Source organism: Lynx rufus, unplaced genomic scaffold (genome assembly GCF_022079265.1).
Source record: "Lynx rufus isolate CCGP_SWC_20201006 ecotype Redwood Valley unplaced genomic scaffold, mLynRuf1.p SCAF_9, whole genome shotgun sequence".
NCBI lineage: Eukaryota > Metazoa > Chordata > Mammalia > Carnivora > Felidae > Lynx > Lynx rufus.
Window position 1 is genome coordinate 73553359 of NW_025814897.1, and position 21493 is coordinate 73574851.

At 35.9% G+C, this 21493-nt stretch overlaps 1 protein-coding gene across 3 annotated transcripts in view; it reads left to right on the plus strand.

The window, feature by feature from the left end:
- The window catches only part of NUCB2 (nucleobindin 2), a 36860-nt gene extending 21579 nt beyond the window's left edge, over nucleotides 1-15281 (plus strand). For all 3 annotated transcript variants that reach the window (XM_047071784.1, XM_047071785.1, XM_047071786.1), the window contains 9 exons: nucleotides 4404-4507; nucleotides 5311-5496; nucleotides 5686-5776; nucleotides 6371-6429; nucleotides 6526-6618; nucleotides 7648-7737; nucleotides 13521-13691; nucleotides 14636-14714; nucleotides 15141-15281. In XM_047071784.1, coding sequence (XP_046927740.1) covers nucleotides 4404-4507; nucleotides 5311-5496; nucleotides 5686-5776; nucleotides 6371-6429; nucleotides 6526-6618; nucleotides 7648-7737; nucleotides 13521-13691; nucleotides 14636-14710 — 869 coding nt within the window. In that variant the 3' untranslated portion in view covers nucleotides 14711-14714; nucleotides 15141-15281. The remainder of the gene's footprint in view (nucleotides 1-4403; nucleotides 4508-5310; nucleotides 5497-5685; nucleotides 5777-6370; nucleotides 6430-6525; nucleotides 6619-7647; nucleotides 7738-13520; nucleotides 13692-14635; nucleotides 14715-15140) is intronic.
- Nucleotides 15282-21493: the final 6212 nt, after the last annotated feature.

Here is a 21493-nt window from a genome sequence, read left to right on the forward strand (position 1 = left end):
TTGGATTTAAATAAAATTTAAAAAAATAATAAAAGAAATTCCAGAAATAAAAGTAACTACATTTAGAATTTAGTTTGATTAAAAGTGGTATTTTGGAATGCCTGGGTGGCTCAGTTGGTCGAGTATCCAACTTCGTCTCAGGTCATGATCTCATGGTTTGTGAGTTCGAGCCCTGCATGGGGCTCTCTGCTGTCAACCCAGATCTTGCTTCGGATCTTCTCTCTCTCTCTCTCTCTCTCTCTCTCTCTCTCTCTCTGCCCCTCCCCTGCTCACACTCTCTTTCTCAAAAATAAATAAACATTAAAAAAGAAAGTTGTATCTCATTATTAGTTGGATAAAGATAGATTTTTAAAAAGAATAGTGTTGGGGCGCCTGGGTGGCTCAGTCGGTTAAGTGTCCCACTTCGGCTCAGGTCACGATCTCGCAGTCCGTGAGTTCGAGCCCCGCGTCGGGCTCTGGGCTGACAGCTCAGAGCCTGGAGCCTGCTTCTGATTCTGTATCTCCCTCTCTCTCTGCCCCTCCCCCGTTCATGCTCTGTCTCTCTCTGTCTCAAAAATAAATAAACGTTAAAAAAAAAATTAAAAAAAAAAAAAAGAATAGCGTTGCTACAATTGGATAGCCATTTGGGAAAAGGTACAATTCGATCTCTAGCTCATATACATCAGAATAAGTACAAATAAATCAAAGACTTCAGTGTAGAAAATAATACCATAAAAGTACTAAATGACAACATAGGTGAATTTCTTTATCTTGGAATGGCCTTTCTAATTATGAAACAAAATCAAGAGGTCAGATTTGACAAGTGGGAGACCCTTCAAGCTGGCTCCTGTGTCTTTGTGCCCCCATGGGTTGGTTATCTGGGTGGCTCATAGACATTAATAAACATCTGAAAATTTACTCATGGTGAATAGTAGTTCTTAAACTTTAGATTACGTAGGCATCACCTGGGAAGCTAGTTAAAAATGCAGATTACTGGGAGTACCTGGGTGGCTCAGTCGATTGAGCGTATAACTTTGGCTCAGGTCATGATCTCGTGGTTCAAGTCCGACACTGGACTCTCTGTTGTCAGCACAGAGCGTGCTTCAGGTCCTCTGTCCCTCTCTCTCTGTCCCTTCCCTGCTTGCACTCTGTTAAAAATAAATAAAACCTTTAAAAAAATCTTTAAAAAATGTAGATTACTGGAATTTCCCTCTAGATATTCTGAACCTGGGATGAGTAATATGTATTTTAAACATGTACTTCTGGTCAATGGATCATATTGGCGAAATGCTTGTGTAGAGCATTAAACTCCCTGCCAGTGAGTAGTTGTAGAAAACAAGTACCAAATACTCATTATCCTGGGATTAAGGATATCAATGAGAGGTAAATTGAACTTCAGGTGGTCAGACATAGAGGGTAATTCCATCCTTGAAGCCAGGCCTAAGGTGTTTTTTTTTTTTTTTTCATGTTTATTTATTTTTGAGAGGCAGAGACAGAGCATGAGCAGGGGAGGGGCAGAAAGAAAGGGAGACAGAATCGGGAGCAGCCTCCAGGCTCTGAGCTGTGAGCACAGAGCCTGACGCTGGGCTTGAACCCACAAACTGTGAGATCATGATCTGAGCCGAAGTCGGATGCTTAACCAACTGAGCCACCCAGGCGCCCTGAGGCCCAAGGTGTTTTGAGATTACTTTCTTCTTAGACAACCTCCATCCCCTCAATCTTGGCAGTGTTTTCTTTATTCTAAACAGGGGCTAAATTTCATTATCTAAAGAAAACGGTCTGATGCTTAGAAAACTTATGAATATTTTCTCATGGATTCAGAATTTTTGAATTAAAATTTTTAATAATTTGAAGAAAGACTTAAAGGGTCCTTTTTTTTTTTTGGTGTAATTTTTAAAGTAGGTACTACATTCACATTCATTAAAACCAGAAAGAGTAAGTATAAGCATATAGCAAAAGTGCTCTGATATTTTTGTACTCTATCAGTTCTCACTGCCCTGAACATAATCCTTCTGTTTCTTCCTTCTTATATAAGCAAATAAAAATAAAGGCCTTTTTTTCCCTCTCTTTTTATGCAAAAGATAGCATGTGATATGCATTTTGCGCCCTGTGGGTTTCATTTAACAACATATTTTGGAGTTCTTTCTGTATTAGTGCATAGACACCATCTTCATTAAAAAAAAATTTTTTTTTACGCTGCATAGATTTCCATTATATGGATATACCATAATTTATTTAACTAGGCCTCTGGTAATGGGCATTTGGGTTATTTCTAGCAAATACTCTTGTACATATATCACTGCCTATCCATGTAAAATTATCTGTAGGATAAGTTCCCCATAGAGAAATTGTATACATGTGTATGTGTTTGTAATTTTGATAGATATTGCTATCTCCACAGAGGTTGTGTCAGTACATACTCTTACCAGCAATAATTTTTCACATCCTTGCTAATAGTATGTATCTTCAAACTTTAAGGATTTTATCATTCTGGAGCACCTGGGTGGCTCAATCGGTTAAGTGTCCGACTCCTGGTTACAGCTCAGGTCATGATCTCACAGTTTGTGAGTCTGAGGTCCACATTGAACCCTGCATCGGGCTTTGTGCTGACAGTGCAGGGCCTGCTTGGGATTCTCTCTCTCCCTCTCTGTCTGCTCCTCCCCTGCTCATGCTCTCTCTCTCTCTCTCTCAAAATAAAAGTAAACAAAATTAAAAAAAGTTTTAGATGATATAATAGTACAGTTTTAATATGTATTTCTCCTGTTTTGAGTGAGGTTAAGCATCTTCTCATGTATTTCACTGTCTGGTCATATCCTTTAGGCCTGGGTCTTATAACAAATCTTTTCTTCATAAAGTAAAATTTGTACAGTGCCATACTAAGAATTCAGTGAAAGCTTAACTGAACTAAATTTAGCAGTTTCTTACTTTCTAGTATAACAAAATGTTCCAGGCTCATCTTGTACCTACCCTGCCCCAGCCCTGGAATGAGCCATTTATCTGAGGATTCCTCGTTCTTTTTAGTGGGAAATGATATTTCTTTTGGTCCCACAGACCAAAGACTGGCACTAAGTGTGCTCATTGCTTCTGGAATATATTTTCTTCTTGGCATTTTCATCGGACAGAGGTAGGAAATATATGCATGTCTATATACATCAACATATACATGCACACACATTTTTGTATATATAAATGTATATACATACATATGCATATGCCTGTAAAACACACATGTATATATACATATACATATTCATATTTTAGAAATAAATTCACACAGGACTAAGTCCCATCCATTTCCAGATTTCTTTCTCATATTCCATGATTCCATATTTGTACATTCCTTTTTCTAAGTGAGAACCCAGACATTTATTTATTTATTTGTTTGTTTTTAAATATAATTACTGATTTATTTATCTATTTTTAATATAATTTATCATCAAATTGGCTTCCATACAATACTCAGTGTTCATCCCAACAAGTGTCCTCCTCAATGCCCATCCCCCACTTTCCCCTCTACTCCATCCCCCATCAACCCTCATTTTGTTCTGTGTATTTAAGAGTGGAACCCAAATTTTTAACAAATCAACACATGTACCTATTTTGCTCAATTCTATTATCCAACTGAAATAGTCCAGACTCACTTTACCCACTCAACTGCAATAAACTGTAGCTTGTAAAAAAAACTATTCACAAAGAAAAACAATTGATATTTCTTTAAAAATAAGTCCTAATCTAAATGAATTTACCTGACTTAGATTTTTATTGTTCCATAAAGGATTCATTGGAGCAGCATACAAAAAATTCCTTCATAAAAATTTTAGAACAATTCTTTTTAGAGATTCTACTTAAGGGGCCTAGGTGGCTCCCTTGGTTAAGCATCTGGCTGACGGTTTTGGCTCAGGTCATGATCTCATGGTTCATGTGTTCAAGCCCCACATTGGGCTCTGCACTGACAGTGTAGGCCTACCTGGAATTCTCTCTCCCTCTCTCTCTGCCCCTCCCCCACTCACATGCTCTGTCTCTCTCTTTCATAATAAATAAACTTAAAAAAAAATTCTACTTAGGTCTTTGATGAGGACAGTATATTAGAGTTTATCCAATTAAAAGTAGGAAATTTGGTAGTTTTCCAATAATAAAAAAGTTTTTACTGTAATTATACTGATAGTCAACTAGCCTTTCTAGAAATAATAATAAAGTGTACATATTACATTGTATTCCATTTTAGATTCAAGGACATTACTTTTGCCTACAATAACAATATGTACAATATTCTAAAAGAAAATATCAACACTTAATCTAAAATTTTGAATATTCTTATAAAATCCTATAGGAATAAATATGAATGTTTATTCTTATGTATCATTTATATCAGTGTTTCTAGCTTTTATTACTTTATTATTTACCGTTTTTTCATTTTCTTTCAGATACGGGCATAGACCATCATGCTCTTCTAAAACAATTTGATCACCTAAACCACCTGAATCCTGACAAGTTTGAATCTACAGATTTAGATATGCTAATCAAAGCGGTGAGAATAATTCCAAAAAATGTTGTCTTTGTTGTGCCTTTGAGGTTTTGTAATTTGATAAATAAATTCAATGAAGTGGTAATATAACTCTTAGATACTCTATAGAGTATCTTTAAAGGGAGAGAGCTTAACCCCTATTACTATAGAAAATAATATGGACGTAACAATCTGTAACCCCTTGCCCACAGTTCCAAAGTCCAAAGCACTATTAAAGTTGAAACCTGGCTTGAATTATAGTAAGGCTATTTATAGTTTTTATTTAGTCTACTTCATTGAATATTCATAGACTTTGCTGAGGAGGTATTAATCTCTTTGATTATAGACTCTGCAAAGATATTCTATAATATGGCATATATGCCATATTCTCTTTCTAAAATCTAGAAAATTCTGAAACACATCTGAGCTCTGAGATTTTAGGTAAGAGTTTGTAGACCTCTTATGTTGTACTGTATGGAGTTATCAAACCAGATGTTGTAGCCTGGGTATTAGTTTAGTTAAGTGGTTAGAAACTGTTCTAGTTTTCTATACTGTACATATTTGATATAATTCCTTCCTTCTTTTTAAAATCAATTTATATATTACTTGCTTATGAGGAGCTTTCTAAAGCTGAAGCTTGAACTATGAGTTTCTTTGAGTGCCTACATACTGGTAATAATAATGACTAAAATAAAATGGTAGAATTTAAAAGAAGTGTCCAGTGATTTCTGGCCCTTCTATACTATCTTCTGTTAGAGAGTATGCTATATGCAAGAACGGCTTTATTTATATTTCCAAACACTTCTTGTAATTTAATTTAAATATAGGCCACAAGTGATCTGGAACACTATGATAAGACTCGGCATGAAGAATTTAAAAAATATGAAATGATGAAGGAACATGAAAGGAGAGAATATTTAAAAACACTGAATGAGGAAAAGAGGAAAGAAGAAGAATCTAAATTTGAAGAAATGAAGAAAAAGCATGAAAATCATCCCAAAGTTAACCATCCAGTAAGGATTATGACTTTATGAAACCATAATTAGAGGAAGATACTTCTTTTGTATCAGTAAAATTTTATCATAAGTTATTAGTACTTTAGATTCTTAAGTCTAAAAAGTTTCTCAAATTTGTATTTTATTTTCAGTCTATATACATAGATTATATTTTGTTTTGAGCATTTTTTAAAAATTGATTCACAGGGAAGCAAAGATCAACTAAAAGAGGTATGGGAAGAGACTGATGGATTGGATCCTAATGACTTTGACCCCAAGACATTTTTCAAATTACATGGTAACAGATTTGATACAAATATTAATATTTATATCTGCTGTTTGAAAAATTATAGTTGCTTTTCTTAACTGATTTTTGCCAAGGTCTGTTATTGAGTCCTAATGACAATAAATGTTTAGAGTTTTTCTCTAAGGTAATATCATGGTCTTTATTACGGATCTGCAGCATAAAATATTTTAGGTCAGTAGCTGTGTCTTTTGCTTGCTTTTACTGTTGAGTCATTACCACTTATGGCAAGGTTCTGTGTAAACTGAAGGTATTTCTGTGACTGGCTAGGTTATATCCAACATGCTTTATGCTATAACATTAAAATGTACTTTACTCCTATATCATATTGTTTCACTTCATATTTTTGAAAAAACTGGTTAAGATATATTTTTCTAAAAAAACTATTATGAATTATGAATTAGTAATAAATTGTCATCAGTTGGACTGATCTGAGGCTTCATGAAGAGGAGGAAACCTTTTTCTGTAGCATATGGATGCTTCATGTCAGTACAACTTCTGCAAGCCAGTTGTAAAGAGTTGTATTTTCATTATTTATTTTCGAAGGCATTAAAATCGATTTTTGTGTTTGTGACTTTTAAACTTCAGATGTCAATAATGATGGCTTTCTAGATGAACAAGAATTAGAAGCCCTATTTACCAAAGAGGTAAATGAGTTCAGTAAGTGTTCAGTGTTTTTGCTCTCTTTTTTCCTTTTATTATCTTCCTTTCTTTTATGTTGGTTTGAAACTTTTTTTTTTTAGTTGGAGAAAGTTTATGACCCCAAAAATGAAGAAGATGATATGGTAGAAATGGAGGAAGAACGGCTTAGAATGAGGGAACATGTAATGAATGAGGTATGCTTTAAAATTTTAAGATTATATGTTACTTTGATGGATTATTCAAGTTCTTACAATAAATCTTACCACAAAGTGGAAAATAAATATACAGAATAGGTATTTAATTGGATTTTGCTTTTTTGATCCAGAATATTCAGTAAATTCCTTTTAGTGTAGATAAAATTATTTTGTAACTGCTTTAAAATATTTTAAACTTTAAAGGATTTGTATTTAAAAGATTAAGATGCCATTGCATATCTTTTAGAAGTAAAAAATAACATAGTCCAATATTAGCTATTTTAAAAACCTGCATTTTTATTAAGAAAATCTAAAAAATCCAATACCTTAATGGTTTATCATAACAAATATTTACTTCTTGTTCACATTATTAAGCAAAACTTTGGTCATAGACATCATAGGCAGGGTAACTAAGGCCCACTGTTTTAAGTCAGTGATTTTCACCTGATATTTGACCTATTGGTGATGAATTGGGATTTCTGTTGACTGCTGGCATCCCAAGTGCTAAATGAATTTCTTTGGTAATTATGGGGTTCACTTTTGTAACTGAATTTACTGTAGTTTGTAAGAGCCATGGAAGAGGATTAGGAGAGATTGTCAACTTTAATTTTGGTTTAGATAGTTGTTAAGAAAAATGTTGAGAGTACTTTAATGTAAACTTCTTTATTCTTGACTGAAACAGTCATCTTTCTGGAAAGGTTATTTTTCTTTGGATTATGCATGATGTAGTGAGGGAGGAAGACAATAATAGCCTAACCAGTTAGATCAGCAGACTTAAGGGTGGTGATCTTTGAGGGTAATCAGGGATATAGATATCTCGCTGAAATCTGAATTATACAGAAGATAACAGTATCTATTTTTTGATTCTAATATAATGTTGAGTGTTCTGGTTTTCTTCCCCCCACCATTTCTGTGGATGTTAAGCTAGCCTTAATTGCTCTTTGTTTATGTAGTAGCATCTATTAGAAGGTAATTTCTGGTAATATGAGAAAGAGTTGTATTATTTACATAAACTTTTTTTTCAATCAGGTTGATGCTAACAAAGACCGACTAGTGACTCTAGAAGAGTTTTTGAAAGCTACAGAAAAAAAGGAATTCTTGGAGCCAGATAGCTGGGAGGTAATAGAACCTACTTGAAATGGGATGTATGGTTCAAGAAATTCGACATCAGTTTATTCTACTTTTTAACTTTTATTCCCCATGATGTTTTCATGGGGAGCCTTGCTGTCTTGGCTTTTCATATAAAACATCACTGTAGGGGCGCCTGGGTGGCGCAGTCGGTTAAGCGTCTGACTTCAGCCAGGTCACGATCTCGCGGTCTGTGAGTTCGAGCCCCGCGTCAGGCTCTGGGCTGATGGCTCGGAGCCTGGAGCCTGTTTCCGATTCTGTGTCTCCCTCTCTCTCTCTGCCCCTCCCCCGTTCATGCTCTGTCTCTCTCTGTTCCAAAAATAAATAAAAAACGCTGAAAAAAAAAATTAAAAAAAAAAAGTCCCTGTAAAATAATGAACTTGATTTTTTGGAAAACCTGTGGTAATTGACCTTTTATTTATAATCAAGTTACATATAATTATAAGTCTTTTTAAAATTGCACTTTTTCTAAGTGTGAAAATTAGAAATATAGATACATTTATTTATTTTTTTTTAATTTTTTTTTAACATTTATTTATTTTTGAGAGACAGAGCATGAGCAGGGGAGGGGCAGAGAGAGAGGGGGACACAGAATCCAAAGCAGGCTCCAGGCTCCGAGCTGTCAGCACCAAGCCCGACGTGGGGCTCAAAGTCACGAATCACGAGATCATGACCTAGGCCGAAGTCGGACGCTTAACCGACCGAGCCACCCAGGCGCCCCTAGATACATTTATTAAAAAAATTTTTTGGGGCGCCTGGCTGGCGGAGTCGGTTAAGCGTCCGACTTCAGCCAGGTCACGATCTCGCGGTCCGTGAGTTCGAGCCCCGCGTCGGGCTCTGGGCTGATGGCTCAGAGCCTGGAGCCTGTTTCCGATTCCGTGTCTCCCTCTCTCTCTGCCCCTCCCCCGTTCATGCTCTGTCTCTCTCTGTCCCAAAAATAAATAAACGTTGGAAAAAAAAAAAAGTTTTTTTTAAAAAAAATTTTTTTTAATGTTTATTTATTTTCTAAGAGAGAGAGAGACAGAGAAAGAACGTGAGTGGGGGAGGGGCAGAGAGAGAGGGAGACACAGAATCGGAAGTAGGCTCCAGGCTCTGAGCTGTCAGCACAGAGCCCCACACTAGGCTTGAACCCACAAACTGAGATCATGACCTGAGCCGAAGTCAGATGCTTAACTGACTGAGCCACACAGGTGCCCCGAAATATAGATACTTTTAAAGAATAAATTAGAATGGTAGAATTATTCCAAGGTAGACACTTAATTTATGCATTGTGTTATACCAGTTTGGAAATAGTTTGTATCTGTAGTATATGCACACATAGCACACATTATACAGTATACTGCCTTATTTTTAAATTACATGTACACATAAACTCCCATCTATATATTTTTTAAATGGCTTCAGACTGTATAAATGTCTTGTATGTTTGGGAAATTCTGTTTTTTTAAAGTTAACAATATTTCATGATGCCATTCCTCAAAAAACATGGTTTAAAAATGACTCCTTAGCCAGGCACTGGGGTGGCTCAGTGGGTTAAATATCTGCCTCTTGATTTCAGCTCAGGTCATGATCGCACAGTTCATGGGACTGAGCCCTGTGTCGGGTTCTGCGCTGACAGTGAAGGGCTTGCTTGGGATTCTCTCTCTCCCTCTCTGCCTCTCCCCTGCTTGTGCACATGTGCTTTCTCTCTGTCTCTCTCAAAATAAATAAATAAAATTTAAAAAATTACTCTTAGCATTCAGTTGTGTGGTTGTAGCATAATTTATATAACCATTCAAACAGATTTAGCCATTTGGGTCAATTTCACTTTTTTTTGACTGTAGTAGTTAGCCCTATGATGACTCTCTACTTGTTCAGACATTTTTAGGATCTATGATGGTTTCCCTGGGATTGAGCCCTAATAATAGAACTATTTTCAAGGTTTATGAACATTTTTAGTTTCTGAATATGTCTTGTCAAATTGCTCAAGAAAGGTGTCCCAATTTGTTCCATGGTTTACTGTGCATACACATTTTTAAAAGAATAAGTGGGGTAGCAACCAGAAGATACTGAAGAAAGAACATTTTAATTTTCCATACAAGATATAAAAGATCACCATTTCAATTAGATTTTTAATTGTCCAGAAAATGGTTTCAGATAGGGTGACCAACTGTCTTGGTTTACCCTGGAATGAGTTTCCCGGGATGTAGAAGGTTTTGGTGCTAAAACAAGGACAGTCCCAGGATGACAGTTTATCATCTTAGTTTGAGATTAAAGAAATCAGCTATTTTGTCATAAGGGTTTTTTTCCTACATTTGCAATATTTCTGGACTTTGGTGAAGAAGAGAAGAATGCTAGTACTATTTGAATATGCATTCTCTTTATTACTTCTGGTGAACTAGATCAACAGATAATTGCATATTTTTTTTCATTTTGACATAATTTTAGATTTACAAAAGAGTTGCAAGAATACACAAGGAATTCCTGAAAACCTTTCCCCCAGATTTCCCATTTTACTACAATTATTCTCTTTCTTTTTCTTTTTAAATATATATATGTTTATTTATTTTTAAGAGAGAGAGAGATAGAGTGCGAGTGGGGAGAGGCAGAGAGAGAGAGAAAGACACAATCTGAAGCAGGCTCCAGGCTCTGAGCTGTCAGCACAGAGCCCAATGCGGGGCTCAAACCCATGAACTGCAAGGTCATGACCTGAGCCAAAGTTGGATGCCTAACTGACTGAGCCACCCAGGCGCCCCTTTCTTTTTCTTTTTGTTTCTCTATTTTTAATCTGTGCGCATGTGTGTGTATTTATATATAACATATATAATTTTCTTGAGAGTAAGTTGCACATGATTCTGCTTTAACCTTAAATACTTGATTGTGTATTTTTTGCAAACAAGGATTTATCTTGCATAATCACAGTAACATTACCAATGCTACACACATAATACTCTTCTCTGGTCTCTAGACTTTGTTGAGATTTTTGTCAGTTTTCCTAATACTGCCCTTTATAGAAAAAGAACATCCAGGATCATACATTGAATTTAGTTATAATGTCTTCCTAGTCTCCTTTAATCTGAAACAGTTCCTGAGTCTTGTGTCTCATGGCATTGATATTTCTAAAGAGTATAGACCAGTTATTTTGTAGAATCTCCCTCCATTTGCTCTTTCCTTAGGATTCCTACTTTTGGTAGGAATAGCACCAAAGTGATGCCAAGTGCATCATATCACCGAGCATATGCTGCTGATTATTCTTATAACTGGCAATGTTAATTTTTATTATTTGTTTAAGATGGTGTCTACCAGGTTTCCCTTCTATTTTCTATCTTGTAATTTAAAAAGTGTTTTGTCTAACTCTTCATACTACCAGAATCAGAAGCCAGCATTAAAAAAAAAAGATTCACTTGACATCATATCAAAAGCATTTCCAAATACTAATTGTAAGCATTATTTTAATAGTTATTGAAGTGCTTAACTGTTTTCTCAGGGCTAGACATCCATTCTTTTACTGTATATTTTAAAAAGACAGTGCTGCTGTAAACATTTTTATGCAAAGCTTTTTATGTGGTTAGGGTTATTTTATAGGATGGATTCTCAATGTAGCATTACCAAGACCGAGGGAATCTTTTTAAGACGGTTGATATATTTTGTAAAAGTACTTTTTGAAAGAATTGTACCAATTTACATTATCACCAATAAAAAATGAAAATTCTGTGTTAAAAAAAAGGAATTTCTGAAGGTATACTCTCAGATTAATTATTTGCTAATTTTAGCATCCATTGATGATTCTAGCCAGAAACAATTGTTACTATGATTGTTTACAAATGGTGATTTTCTTTCTTTTTTTAATTTAATTTTTTATTTTTTAAAATTTACATCCAAATTAGTTAGCATATAGTGAAACAATGATTTCAGGAGTAGATTCCTTAATGCCCCTTACCCATTTAGCCCATCCCCCCTCCCACAACCCCTCCAGTAACCCTCAGTTTGTTCTCCATATTTATGAGTCTCTTCTGTTTTGTCCCCCTCTCTTTTTTTATATTATTTTTGTTTCCCTTCCCTGATGTTCACCTGTTTTATCTCTTAAAGTCCTCATATGAGTGAAGTCATATGATTTTTGTCTTTCTCTAATTTCACTTAGCATAATACCCTCCAGTTCCATCCATGTAGTTGCATATGGAAAGATTTCATTCTTTTTGATTGCCGAGTAATACTTCATTGTATATCTATACCACATCTTCTTTATCCATTCATCCATCGATGGACATTTGGGCTCTTTCCATACTTTGGCTATTGTTGATAGTGCTGCTATAAACATGGGGGTGCATGTGTCCCTTCAAAACAGCACACCTGTATCCCTTGGATAAATGCCTAGTAGTGCAATTGCTGGGTCATAGGGTAGTTCTATTTTTAGTTTTTTGAGGAACCTTCATACTGTTTTCCAGAGTGGCTGCACCAGCTTGCATTCCCACGAATGGTGATTTTCTAATCGTCATTCCTTGTACATTTTATTAGTTGGCCTTCTACAGTAAGGAAAAGTTATCCCTTCCCCCATCTCTGTTTATTTGAGTGGACACTCATGGCTTCTTATCTTATTCAATAAGCTTGTATCCTTACCATCACTATTTATTTTGATGCCCAAATTGCCCCAGATTTGGCTAGTGGGAGTTTCTTCAAACTGGCTTTTGTGTCCTCTTGGCATGTTACCTATCTTTCTTCGAGGATTCCTTACTTTTTCGCATAAGATGTCCAAGGCTTATCTTGTTCTTTCTCCATCCCACCTCTAGAATCAGCCATTTTAATGAGGAGCACTGGTTCTTTTCAGTGGAGATTGATATCACAGACCAGGATCTGGGCACTGGATGTGTTCCTTGCTACCGGAGTATCATTGCTTCTAGGGTTTGTCAGATAACAGAGTTGGGGAATTTAAAAAACAATGTGTATGTATGTGTGTGTTTATATCTATATATTTATGTTTGTATTATATGTTTGTGTATATGTACATATTATACACACACAGATACATCCATATTCATCTTCTTATATTTAGCTATCCATATATGTTAAAACTTACTGAGTTCACACTGATACTTCCTCAAATTTCAGTCCAATGCCTCCAATTCCAGTACAACATTCTACCTCTTCCTCTTTCCATATTTCATATGAAATCTAGTTCCTATTTTCCACAATATCATTCCACTTATTTCCTGAATTCTAGGATGTACAAAGTGTTTCAGAATTGCTAAACTCTGCAAAACAAGAATTGATGATTTGTTTAGATTTTTGTTTATTGTTTTTAACCTGAGCGTGTAGTCAGAATACTGTAATTAAAAGTTTCTTGTGTTAGTTTATTCCCCCTTCCCATTGTGTTTTATTCACTTAAAATAAAAGCATTATTTATTTTCTTCTGTTTATAGTCAATTTGGGGAGTTTTCCTGTCCTTGTGGATTTTATTTCTCTTTTTTTTTTTTGAGTGTGTGAAACACTGACATGTTTCTAAAAGTCAAATCTGTACAAAAAAGGTGTATTCAAAGAAGTGTGATTTCTTTTCCCATATTTGATCTGTCTACCCAGTTCTCTTCCTTGTGTTGTAGGTAACCAATTTCATTAGTCTTGGGTTTTTCCTTTCTGCTCAAATAAGTATGTAAATATATATTTTCTTATTTCTTCTTCTTTCTTACCAAAAAGGCGTAATACTATAGATACTCTTTTGTACTTTGCTAATCATAGAATTTTAAAGCTGGATCAGATCTTGTATATTTAAGATTATTCTCTCCCTTGTTTTTTTCTTTTAGACACTGGATCAGCAACAGTTCTTCACAGAGGAAGAACTGAAAGAATATGAAAATCTTATCTCTTTACAAGAAAATGAACTTAAGAAAAAGGCAGATGAGCTTCAGAAACAAAAGGAAGAGCTACAACGTCAACATGACCAACTTGAGGCTCAGAAGCTGGAATACCATCAGGTGGTATTTTATAAAATGATTGTGGCATTAGAAAGAATTTTAGGTGCTTTGTTAAAAGTGTGTGCTTCTGTAATATAATATTTCAAAGTATTAGCTATAGTATTTTAAATTTTAGTATTAAAACAATTTTTTTAACGTTTATTTATTATTGAAAGACAGACAGAACATTAGCGGGGGAGGGGCAGAGAGAGGGGGAGACACAGAATCTGAAGCAGGATCCAGGCTCTGAGCTGTCAGTACAGAGCCTGACGCTGGGCTCGAACTCACATACCGCGAGATCATGACCTGAGCTGAAGTCAGATGCTTAATCGATTGAGACACGCAGGCGCCCCTAAATTTTAGTATTTTTTTAAAGTTTATTTATTTATCTTGAGAGAGACAGACAATGTAAGTGGGGGAAGGACAGAGAGAGGAAGAAGGAGAATCCCAAGCAGGCTCTGTGCTGCCAGCACAGAGCCCGATGTGGGGCTCAAACCCTGAAACCATGGGATCATGATCTGAGCTGAAACCAAGAGTCAGACGCTTAACCGACTGAGCCACCCAGGTGCCCCAAATGTTTGTATTTTTAAAACTGCTTTGTTGAATATGAATCTAAATTTTATTTTTTTTTTAGTTTATTTATTTATTTTGAGAAAGAGAGAACGTGTATAAGCTGGGGAGGGGCAGAGAGAGAGCGGAGAGAATCCCAAGCAGGCCCTGCACTGTCCTCGCAGAGCTAGACACAGGGCTCGATCTCACAAACTGTGAGATTATGACCTGAGCCGAAATCAAGAGTCAGATGCTTAACTGACTGAGCCACCCAGGTGCCCCAATTAATCTAAATGTTAAGAGTTTGAATATCTCATTTTGGAAAACAATTTTCAATTAGTTTGTTGTGATTTGTCAAAAGTCATGAGAAAATCAAATAATACTTACTTTTAAGACATTCTTTTTCCATTTACTAGGTCGTACAGCAGATGGAACAAAAAAAATTACAAGAAATTCCTCCATCAGGGCCTGGGGGAGAATCAAAGTTCTAGCCACGTATGTAACTTTATTTTTTTGTTTAAGGATATAAAAAATTTATTATGAATGTAATTTCAAATCATTAATATCTATGGTATTTTCTATATATTTGTGGAAATAGTGCATCTTGTGCTACAGAAAGATGAAAAGGCTTCTAAAATTTTTATGCATCAGTATATTTCAAAAACTATATAATTTGATAGCTATACTTATGGTGAAATGATTTATTTCAACATTATTTACAATTTTTTCTAATCAGTTATTGATATTGTCAGGGAACACATTTTTAAATTATAATCTATGATTAGCTAAGTATTTTTAAAATGCTTTATATTTATATTTACATATATGTACATATACTGAGATTGTATATATACAAGAAAATTCAGAATAAAGGAAGATACCTTTAATAAAATGAGAGCATATATTTTTTTTTTTGAACAGACATTTAAAGTCCGAAGTCCACCAGAACTTGGAAGAAAACTGTTCAATCAACATCTGTGTCATCTTTTTACCACCCTTCCTTTTTCTCTGCTCAATAAATATTTTAAAGCATATATGAAATAAAGGAAGATACTTTTAAAATGAGAACACATTCTTTTTTAGGATACAGATACTTAAAGATTGAAGTGTATCAGAACTAGGAAGAATACAAACTCAATATCTGCTCTCACTTTCATACCTCTCTTCTTTTTAATTTGCTCTCCTTTAATGTTAATTAAGTGGCCATAATTATGCCATAATGCAATGAAATGTTTAAGTGAGAAAGTTCTGTAGTGCTTTTAAAGAAAATTTATATTGTTGTCACTCATAAAGTTAGTCTTTTATGGGTGCTTATCATCCCCTGTCTTAATAAGTCTCTTTGATGGTAATAATTCTTCTGAGAAGATCATAGTTTCCCCAGTGTTTCCTGTTAACTTCTTCCTCCTTTCAGCAAATTTAACTGCCAGAAATTCTTCTATTGAATAACTTTTGCTACCACTTCAGGTCATTTTTGTTGTTGTTGTTTATATTTTTGCTTTCAATTCTATCACTTAAGATCAGGTTCTGCTACATATAACAGAAAAACCAAAGATAACAGTGTTTTAATTTAAATATGAGTTTCTCCCTCTTACACAAAAGAAATCTGGAGGTAGGTGGTGTCCAGGTTTCTACCTCTCTGCTCTGCTATCCTCAGTGCATGGTTTTTATCCTTAAGTTACCTCATTCTCACTGTCCAGGATTGTTTTTGGAGGCAGTGGGGAAGGGAGGAAAAGGAAATTTCCCCAGTTGAATCAGCCTCCTGGAGGCAGTTTTCCTGGAGGACCACACAGCATTGGAACTTACGTCTCTTGGCCATGTAGCTGCTAGGAAAGCCGAGAAATACATGTGGCAATTGGACCAGCTAAAAGTTAGGATCTTTAAAGAAGAAGGAAAGAGGTCATGTTTGGTAGGCAACTTTTGGTTTTAACCCAGACAGCTTTATTGGCTACCTAAATATCTGTGCACACTCTTCTGAAACATAGAAAACACTCAACTTCCTCTTCCCAAAAAGGAAATACCCCAAATTCAGTCCATTATTGCATATAGCTCAAAGACCATGATATCCTTGTATAGTCCCCTCTATCAGGTTAGGATATGGTGCCTAATGTTCTGGCCATCTACAAACTAAAACGCAAGGTGTCTGTCACCTGAGAACCAAATGCATAATGGTGAAATAGGTACAGGATAACTGCAATAAAATCAGTTGTTATTTCTGTTTATTTATTTCTGTTTCTAAAATCCCCTTTTAGAAAAGGGGAAAATAGGAAACATAACAGTCTCTGATCCATAACACTTAAAAGGCACTGCTTGGCAAAAATAGCAAGGTCTCTGTGCTCTGTCCATAAATATATTTCTGAGTTTTCCAATCAGGCAAACCCAGATTCACTTTTATGGTGAATTCATGTATTTGAGTGGGCATTGGACAGTGTGCCTGTCTTTGGGGTGGACAGCTTTAGTACTTCACTTTCTGTTATGATGGGTTTAGGGGTTTGAGGATTATTTTACATAGTTACAGGCTGTTGTAGGCCAGGTTTAGGGTTTGTGCCTGTTTTTGTTTGGTTTTATTTTTTGGCAAAATGTTCCCTAAAAACTTAGTAAGTTACTGGTCCGTCTTTTTAAATTATTACCATGAGTAACCACAAAGATCTTGTCAAGTCACAAGGTTCTTTGTTAAACCTCATCTTTTACTTGCTGGCTTCTGTGTTCTCTCTCTTCTCTTGGGTCTTAAATGAATGGTACTATTTGGGACCATTTTAAACTATGGGCTTGGATGGGATGGCAATAGTCATCAGTCAGATCTTTTTCCTTAGGATTGCTCCCATTACTTGGCAGAAAATGCTTAAGGGAAGGTTTATGAAAAAGTTGAAGAAGCTTTAGCAGCTTCCTCAGAACACTTACAAATGTTTCAGTTTGGAATATGGTCGTAGCTGACTTTTTCAGTTCTTCAGGGCTCTAGATTTAGGACTTTGTCAATTTATTTTGTAGAGAGCAATTCCTTGGCAAAGCTATATTCCTTTCCATCTGTGCAGTCTTGTTAACCTTAGCCTGAATCACATCTCTCTTGTAAGACTTTGCTGAAAGAGGCTAAAAGCAGCCCACACATGCTAACATTCTGAAGTTCTACCACCATTTCCTCTAACACCTTAACCTTAGTGGCATGAGGTCTGACTGCCCAAAGCCCTACCTCCTCAACTAAGCTAACTCCATATATAAGATCCTTCTACTAGCTGTACCTTACTTCTAGCTACCAAATTTCTATCAAGGTCAAGATTCCTGGTTGTAGAAAATGGAACCTTCTTTAGCTCTGAAACACAATGGGATTGTTTAAGGGGTGCATATAGTTCACAGACTCTTTGGGAAGGCTGATGAAACAGAACCTAGGTTGAGCTTCATAGGAACGGCATCCTAAGAGCGGGCTGCCAAAGAAGCTGCTGCTTTTGGAACAATCAAGAAACTGCCTGCCAGACCAAGAAGCCTCCTGCTGGATTAAGGAAACTGTGAACAGTTGCCTGCTCCAGAGCTACACCACCTCTGCTGTGCTTTGTGTTGGCAAAAGTGGGTACCTCCTGTGCTCCCTCTCTCCCCATGTAACTCGGTTCTGGGCAAAAGTCTCAAGTGAGTGCATCTGATTGACTGGACCAGTCATATCTGGAATCCTAGCTGCAAGGGAGGTTGGGAAATCATAGTGTTTAACTTTACTGCCTCTGTAGTACAATAAGGCATGTTTAAATCTGCTGAGTGAAACAATCCACCTCGTAATTTTACATTCTTCTCTTAACATTAATAATTTTTATAACTTTTAGTCCTCGTTTTACAAAATTTTTATTTATTAAAAAAATTTTTTTTTTAATGTTTATTTATTTTTGAGACAATGCGAGAGACAGAGTGTAAGCAGCGGAGGGGCAGACAGAGGGAGACACAGAATCTGAAGCGGGCTCCAGGCTCTGAGTTGTCAGCCCAAAGCCCGACGCGGGGCTCGAACTCACAAACTGTGAGATCATGACCTGAGCCGAAGTCAGACGCTTAACCGACTGAGCCACTCAGGCGCTCTCGTTTTACAAAATTTTTAAACAATCACTGTATATTCCAAAGATACCTAAGATTTTTTCTTCTCTTAAATCACGGATCCCAAAATTAAATATAGCAATCCAGGAAAGTTCTGCTTACATACAGATTTAAAAAACACATAAAAATCACTCAATAGAATAATGCTGTGTTTCTTTAGAGATGGAGAAGGATTCCTATCTCTGTTGTTTAAATTGTAGGAAACATTAAAAAATGATCTGGCATATTCTTTTGTTGATGACTGTGTGACGAGAAACTAATAAGACAGCTATTCACCTAGGCTAAACTTTTTTAGATGGTGGACTGGGGTTCAATCAGAAAGTAATTAGAAACAACAATATTGTACTATGATTATGTAATGTGATAAATATGGATACAGGGCACTCATGACAATATATAAATATATCAAAGTAATATGTTGTACACCTTACATTTACACAATGTTGTATGTCAGATACATTCAATTAAAAAAATAATTGGGGAGAGGGGTGCCTGGGTGGCTTAGTCACTTAAGCATCCCACTTGATCTCAGCTTGGGTCTGAATCTCAGGGCCGTGTGTTCAGGACCCATGCCGAACATGAAGCCAACTTAAAATATAATAATAATAAGGGGCACCTGGGTGGGTCAGTCGGCTAAGCGTCTGACTTCGGCTTAGGTCATGACCTCATGGTTGGTGAGTTCAAGCCCCATGCAGGCTCTGTGCTGACAGTTCAAAGCCTGGAGCCTGCTTCAGGTTCTGTGTCTCCTTCTCTCTCTCTGCCCCTCCCCTGCTTTCACTCTGTCTCTCTCTCTCTCTCTCTCAAAAATAAATAAAAACATTTAAAAAAATAACTGGATGAGAATTTAGAGAAGTTTCTTAAAATGATTTTTTGGCATGGGTAATAAAGGGTGGATATTACTGTAGATCTACCTCACAGTTTCCAGCAAATTATTATAATTTATATTAAAAAAGGATTATTAGCTCAAGATTATTTATGGACTTAAGGAATTCCACTTCTTATACGTACGAGGCACTTATGAGTGAATATTGCTTCTTAAAGAGTTTCTAATAGTATTCTTTCCAGCTCTGTTAGAAAGTATTGGTCCTGTGTTTATATCATTCTTCTTAATACTTTTTAGGTATGTAGTAGTCTTTGGTTTAACTGACTTAGTGGTATGTATTTGTAATTTGGGTTTTTGTTTCACATATGAATTTTCATGAAGCATATAAATTTTATAGTATACTTTGGTATGTATAATTAAAATTAGATTTTAAAGGATGATACTTTGTGATAGAATGATAGAATAGGATAGAGGATAGATACTTTATGATAGGATGATAGAATACTTGACTCTTGCTAAAAGAAACTGTAATTTAGGAGTAATGCTAAAAAAACTCTTTTGAGATATGGCTCTACATTTTTTTAACCAAAATGTGTTTACAACAGCATTCTTTTCTATGCTAACTGAACAGATTTGTATGACCAAAGCCTAAACGCACATCTGCTTTTCACATGAAGAAAATTATAAAGAAAATTTTGATGTTTTGTGAGAATGTCATTTTTTTTTTAAATGTTCATTTATTTTTGAGAGCAAGAACGCAAGCGGGGGAGGGGCAGAGAGAGGGGTGGACAGAGGATCTGAAGCAGGCTCTGCCCTGACAGCAGAGAGCCTGATGCAGGGCTTGAACCCATGAACTGCGAACTGTGAGATCATGACCTGAGCCTAAGTCAGACGCTCAACTAACTGAGCCACTTAGGCACCCCAAGAATATGATTTTTAAGACAGCCTAGTTAATAAAAGAGGGGGTGAGAAATCTATTTTCTTTAGGAAGAAATTTTGACAAGCCTAATTTTGGTTAGTGCCTAATATTTAATCTTTGTTTTATAGATATACAGTACAATGAAGAAGAAATTGAAAAAGAGCCAGAGTTAGACGATGACCTTCTTCTTTTTCATGCGAGATTTTAATTCCCTGCAGAGGCTGCTAAAGAAGTCCACTGTCACCCTTAACCACCGATGCCTCAACTTCAATTCATTTTGTTTTTTGAACTGAGAGACTAAGCTGTATTGAGTAAAATGGAAAGTGTACATTTTTGTTTCCTGTGGGTGAGATAATGAAAGATTATGACAACTTGCTTTCAAGTTGTGAGATTTGAGGGAAATCAAGGTCTTTTCCTTCCTTTTTTTCATACAATATCATTGCAGGATTCCAGTCTTTCCTTACTCATGTTTTAACTTATTTTCTACATGAATAGTTAGCTATGGATTAGTATTCATTTCTTAGACAATCCAAGAACTTAGCCAGAACAAGCAGCAGCAGTAAGTGTTAAAGACATCAAATTGAAAAATTTAGATTTATGGTTGCTAGCACTGCCAACCTGTTTACTGAGAAAAAAGCAAAACAAAATAAAACCAATAAAACCTCTGATTTAATTTAAGAATTTAGATTTTTTTTCGACATATTGCCTATAGAATGTAGAAAAAACCCCTACATTTCATGTTCACAGATGTCTATAATTTTCTTTGCACAGCTTTTAGTTTACATTTTGCTTGACATTAGTATATTCTTTAAAAAGAATTTTTTGTAAGTTTATTTATTTTGAAAGAGACAGGGACAGCACGAGCAGGGGAGGGACAGAGAGAGAGAATCCCAAGCAGGTTCTATGCTGCCAGCTGCAGAGCCCATTGCTGGGCTCCAACCCATGAACTGTGAGATCATGACCCGAGCCAAAACCAAGAGTCAGGTGCTCAACTGACTGAGCCACCCAGGTGCGCTGACATTAGTATATTCTTGATGAATGCCATGTCCCATCTTGGTTGTTAGCCAGCCCTTGACAATGTCTTTTTCCTTACATGCTCACCCTTCGGGTTAACTTCAAAGCTGTGCATGCCTGTAAACAGGTTTTGTTTTGTTTATTACCTATTACAAGCAATAGATTTGGCTTTTGTTGTGCAAACTTCCTTACCTCTTTTTGTTTTATCCGTAGTAGTAAATATATTTTTCAAGACTTCCAGGATTATGAATATATATCTTGTAATTAAAGTGTTAAAATATTTTGTTTTACAATTCTTCTAATTTTGCTGTTCCATGGCATTTAAAAATGGGTAGTGATTTATTCCTATGTGATTTTTGTTTTAAGTTTATTTATTTATTTTGAGAGAGAGAGAGAGAGCACAGAAGGGGCAGAGAGAGAGGGAGGGAGTTAGAATCCCAAGCAGGCTCCGCA